This window comes from Pterocles gutturalis, unplaced genomic scaffold (genome assembly GCF_000699245.1).
Source record: "Pterocles gutturalis isolate BGI_N339 unplaced genomic scaffold, ASM69924v1 scaffold36976, whole genome shotgun sequence".
NCBI classification, from domain to species: Eukaryota; Metazoa; Chordata; class Aves; order Pterocliformes; family Pteroclidae; genus Pterocles; species Pterocles gutturalis.
This window is the reverse complement of record NW_010106699.1, coordinates 2,351-6,181: the sequence shown is the minus strand read 5'-3', so window position 1 is coordinate 6,181 and position 3,831 is coordinate 2,351. Positions and strand designations below refer to the sequence as shown.

At 43.3% G+C, this 3,831-nt stretch overlaps 1 protein-coding gene across 1 annotated transcript in view; it reads right to left on the bottom strand.

Moving 5' to 3' along the window:
- Nucleotides 1–1,283: 1,283 nt before the first annotated feature.
- Nucleotides 1,284–3,831, bottom strand: part of AAR2 (AAR2 splicing factor homolog (S. cerevisiae)) — a gene marked incomplete at its 5' end in the record, with an annotated part of 3,537 nt that continues 989 nt past the window's right edge. Inside the window, one exon of the mRNA XM_010087871.1 lies at nucleotides 1,284–1,451. Coding sequence (XP_010086173.1) covers nucleotides 1,284–1,451 — 168 coding nt within the window. The remainder of the gene's footprint in view (nucleotides 1,452–3,831) is intronic.

Here is a 3,831-nt window from a genome sequence, read left to right as displayed (position 1 = left end):
CGTACAAGGGCTTCTGACAGCTCATTCCTGGGGTAAGCTCCTGATTATCTGGAAACACCTCACCACATACCTTCCTCCCACAACGTGCTGCGCTATGAGTTCTCCTTGGATGTCAAACACCATCATGTTGTCACTTCTGGGGACACTGGACATCCCGAGGAGAAAGAGAGGGCAGTGTCACTGTACCATAAGTTTGGCTAAATAACTAAAAAACCATTCGTACAGATGTTCTCTGTAGCAAGGCTCTCTTGAGATTTATTTTGAACTACAAAAGACTAACAGTGTTATCTTGTTAGATATGCATACAGACAAGTTCCTGAAGGAGTTAACAGCCAACAAAGTAACAAGCGAGTGGTAGGACTAAGTCCCTGTGCAGCTCTGAATAAGCACCACTAGTTTTCTTACAGCCTACCTGCGGGAAACGGGGAGAAAGGAGACTGTCACCAATGAAAACATGTAAGATTTCCAATTATAACAAAACAGAGGATCCAGTTCACGTGGAAGTCTGTCCTTTTATTGCATGCTTCCTATCTTCTTTGAGACCTGGGTGACTACTGTCCAAAAATTCTATTTCTTGATAACCAAACCGTTAACTTTAATTCATATTAGGCTAAGCAGAGTCATCAGTATATACAAAAGGCTTTACCAGAATGGGAGGAATAAAATATCTCAGTATTAGGGTATGACATGGGAGGAATTTAGCTGTGGCTTTGAGTCCTCCTCCACAACAGATCACTGCAATAAATCACAGTAAGCAGCATGAGCACTCAACACGGTTTTGAAACAGCTGTGGTTACACCCCTGTAATACCAGCCCAGGAAGAGCAGAACTTCTCAGTTCACAGCCTGGGTTCAGGTGGCCAAAAGCTGCAATGACCAGTCACGTGGGCTTATGCTTCTCACTCAGCAGGTATCAAATCACACAGCAAGAGAGGATTCAAGTGTAAACCACAGACGCTTTCCAAGCAGGGTGTCACCACCAGCCCAGGAGGACGGAAGGGACCAGGGATCTAGAGGTTATCTGGGTACAGAATGAAGAGATGCTGCACATGAGTTAGGGGTAAAAACAAGCTGTCCAAAGTAGCTGTGTGACAATATTCAAACTCCTGCAGTAATTCTGGTCTCCTTGCAAAGTCAGGAATCCGCCTGGGTTTCCCACATCTGCCTCCACAGCAGAAAGAGGAATCAGCTTCAGAAACAGACTTTGGGGAGCTGGCAAGGTTGGAGAAGATGTAAAGAAGGAGTTATTTTTAAAAGCTGTTTGTTTCTAAGTGACCATTTTGCTTAGTCCACCTGCACGCCCTCAGGAAGTTCTACCACTACAGGAGCGCAGTCATCAGGCTCTGCCTCAAAGTCCCATTTAAATTTCTTCGTTAGGTGAGCCTTGAATTTTTCAGCCTTTTTCCTTAGGGTCCCATCAACAGCAGCACTGCACGTGCAGGAAAAAAACACCTAAAAGAACAGAGCAGAGGTCAGTAAGAACTCAGCCACGGCACAAGCTCACCATCTCTTTCCTAATAAGATGCCATCAATAGGGCGTACCACGAAAAGTTTCAGGTTAGGCCACCGGGAAGGGATCCACCACCCTGGAAACCACCCCAGCTTTGGGGCTACCTAAACAAAGCCAACACTTCCCCTCTCATCCCTCAGCCAATACAGACATCCTGCCCTCACTCCTCTGAGTCAGCGTTAGAAATTCACACTAAGGTATTAACTTTGTTTCAAGCAGGAATATATATGTAATTAAATGTCTGCTATGGAATTCTGAAATACTCTGAAGTGTGAGCAAAGAAAAATGTCTGAGCAGAAGGGACAAAAAAAAAAAAAAAAAGAGGACTATCAGTTCTCCTTTGCCACAGAAAGCATGTGTCAAAAAGGCCAACAGGTAATTACACCCATCTTCTTCACAGCTGGAGGGACCAGGAGATCCCCCAAAGTATTTCTGTAATACGGCATCACCAACACCTTAGAATACAGAGGAAACTTCATAAAATGACCTTGAAAGTAAGAGAAGAATGGGAGCTCTCCGGAAAAAGTCTGTTTACCCCCAGCCCCCAGTGCCATTCCCTTGAGCACGGGGCACAGAAATCTGGACTAACCTCTAAGGGTGGCTCCCCTCCATCATCCAAACACACAACACGAACCTATGAACTTTTCACAAATTCACAACTTCTGTTAGCACTTGGAGAGGTAAAGCACCTGTGATTAAACAGGGCATTAAGGCTCAAAGCCCATCTCTCATCTGCTTCTGCTCCTCTTCTGAACTCCAGATCCACAATTCATTTCCGCAGAAAGAAACGTACATTTCAAAGCCAAAGAAAAAAAGTATCATTGCATGATGGCAGTGAAGGGAAAGCCCTCTGGGGAAAAAACAAGCTCTTAGCTGGGAGAGACCTACTGACAGCCGGATAAAACACTGACAATGAGCAGCAAAGTTCATTCCTTTGTTTATGATCATTTGCCTTTTGCTTGTTCATTCTACCGTGAAACTGCCTTTGGATAACAGAACTCCCTTACTCAGCAAGGCTGCTATTAAAAAAAAAAAAAAGATTAAAAGATTATACTTCCCACTTCTCCTCAATGACTTGCACATTAAATTAGTTATTTCATCTTTTTTTTTTTTTTCTTTAAACACTGTTAGGGCTGCACACTCAACAAAGGTAATGCTGTTACACTTCTTGTCTTAGATCAAACTCCAAAAATAAAGTTGCTGTATTCAAAGCTGAGCAAAAGCTCACAGAGATAATACACTCTCCCCCCCACACACCATTTTGCTCTTCTTTTGATCCACCTGCCCACACCCAGTTAAGATTGTTAACTCTGAGGGCTGCGCACGTAAAGTCATTGGGTAAGGCAAGTCCCAGAGGTTCCCCAGCACTATCAGGGAAATCCCACAGGAGCAGAGAAATTGAGAACTTTTAGCAAGGAGAGGCTCCATTCAACCATAAGGTAAATTTCTTCTTTGTCACTAGGTATCGCGGTGACTCCTGCCAGGGCTTAACAGCGATCGCTGAAGCCAGCACGGTCACCTAAAGGCATCAGCTTCTGCTGCTTCAGTAAGAAACACAGACTGACGAAATCTAAGGGGGTATGAGACTCTGGCATCCAAAAAGAAAAGTTAACCAGTAAGACAGGGTGCTTCCAAAATTCCCAGCAGATGGAAAGAATGGCTGGTTGAGAGTGCAAAGCACTGCTGTGAACTGACAGTGCAAAGTGTTGCTCCGCAAGCGTGCTGCAAACAGAGCTAGGTTTTCCAGTCCTGCAATGGGATGGAAAAAATCCACCAACAAAAATTAAATAAAAACAAATAATAATTAAAAAAATCAAAACTTGTATGAATCCAAATCCCAAAAAAGTGAAGAAAGTCACTTGATTAAAGCAGTACTTCCCATAACATTTTACCCAGTAAATTAAGAACAAACAGCTCCCCTGTTCCCCAAACCTACAGCAAGAACTTGGGAGTTAGAAGTAGAGAAATGCAACTGCTCCCTGAGGAAGGAGAAGGCGTTACCAATTTGTATTAAGCACCTGCAACATGACTTACTACTGCTGCTGCTGGCATTAAATTTCCAATGCTGAGCTTCACCAGTGTATCTGGTTTTGGCTTTTTAATTTTTTTTTTAATTTTTTTAAACCAAGTTTTGATTAGTCTGTTTGCTGAGCCATTGGCATGGTTACAACCACTGGGAGTAACTGGTTTTACTGGTGCTGAATTACAGACTTGCCCATGACAGTCTCAGCAGAAGCAGCGTTTTCTGCACTTTGGATTAACCATAGATTCCCTCTGGATAAGAACTTGATTATAGGAAATCTTCAGCTTTGCTTAAGGCTA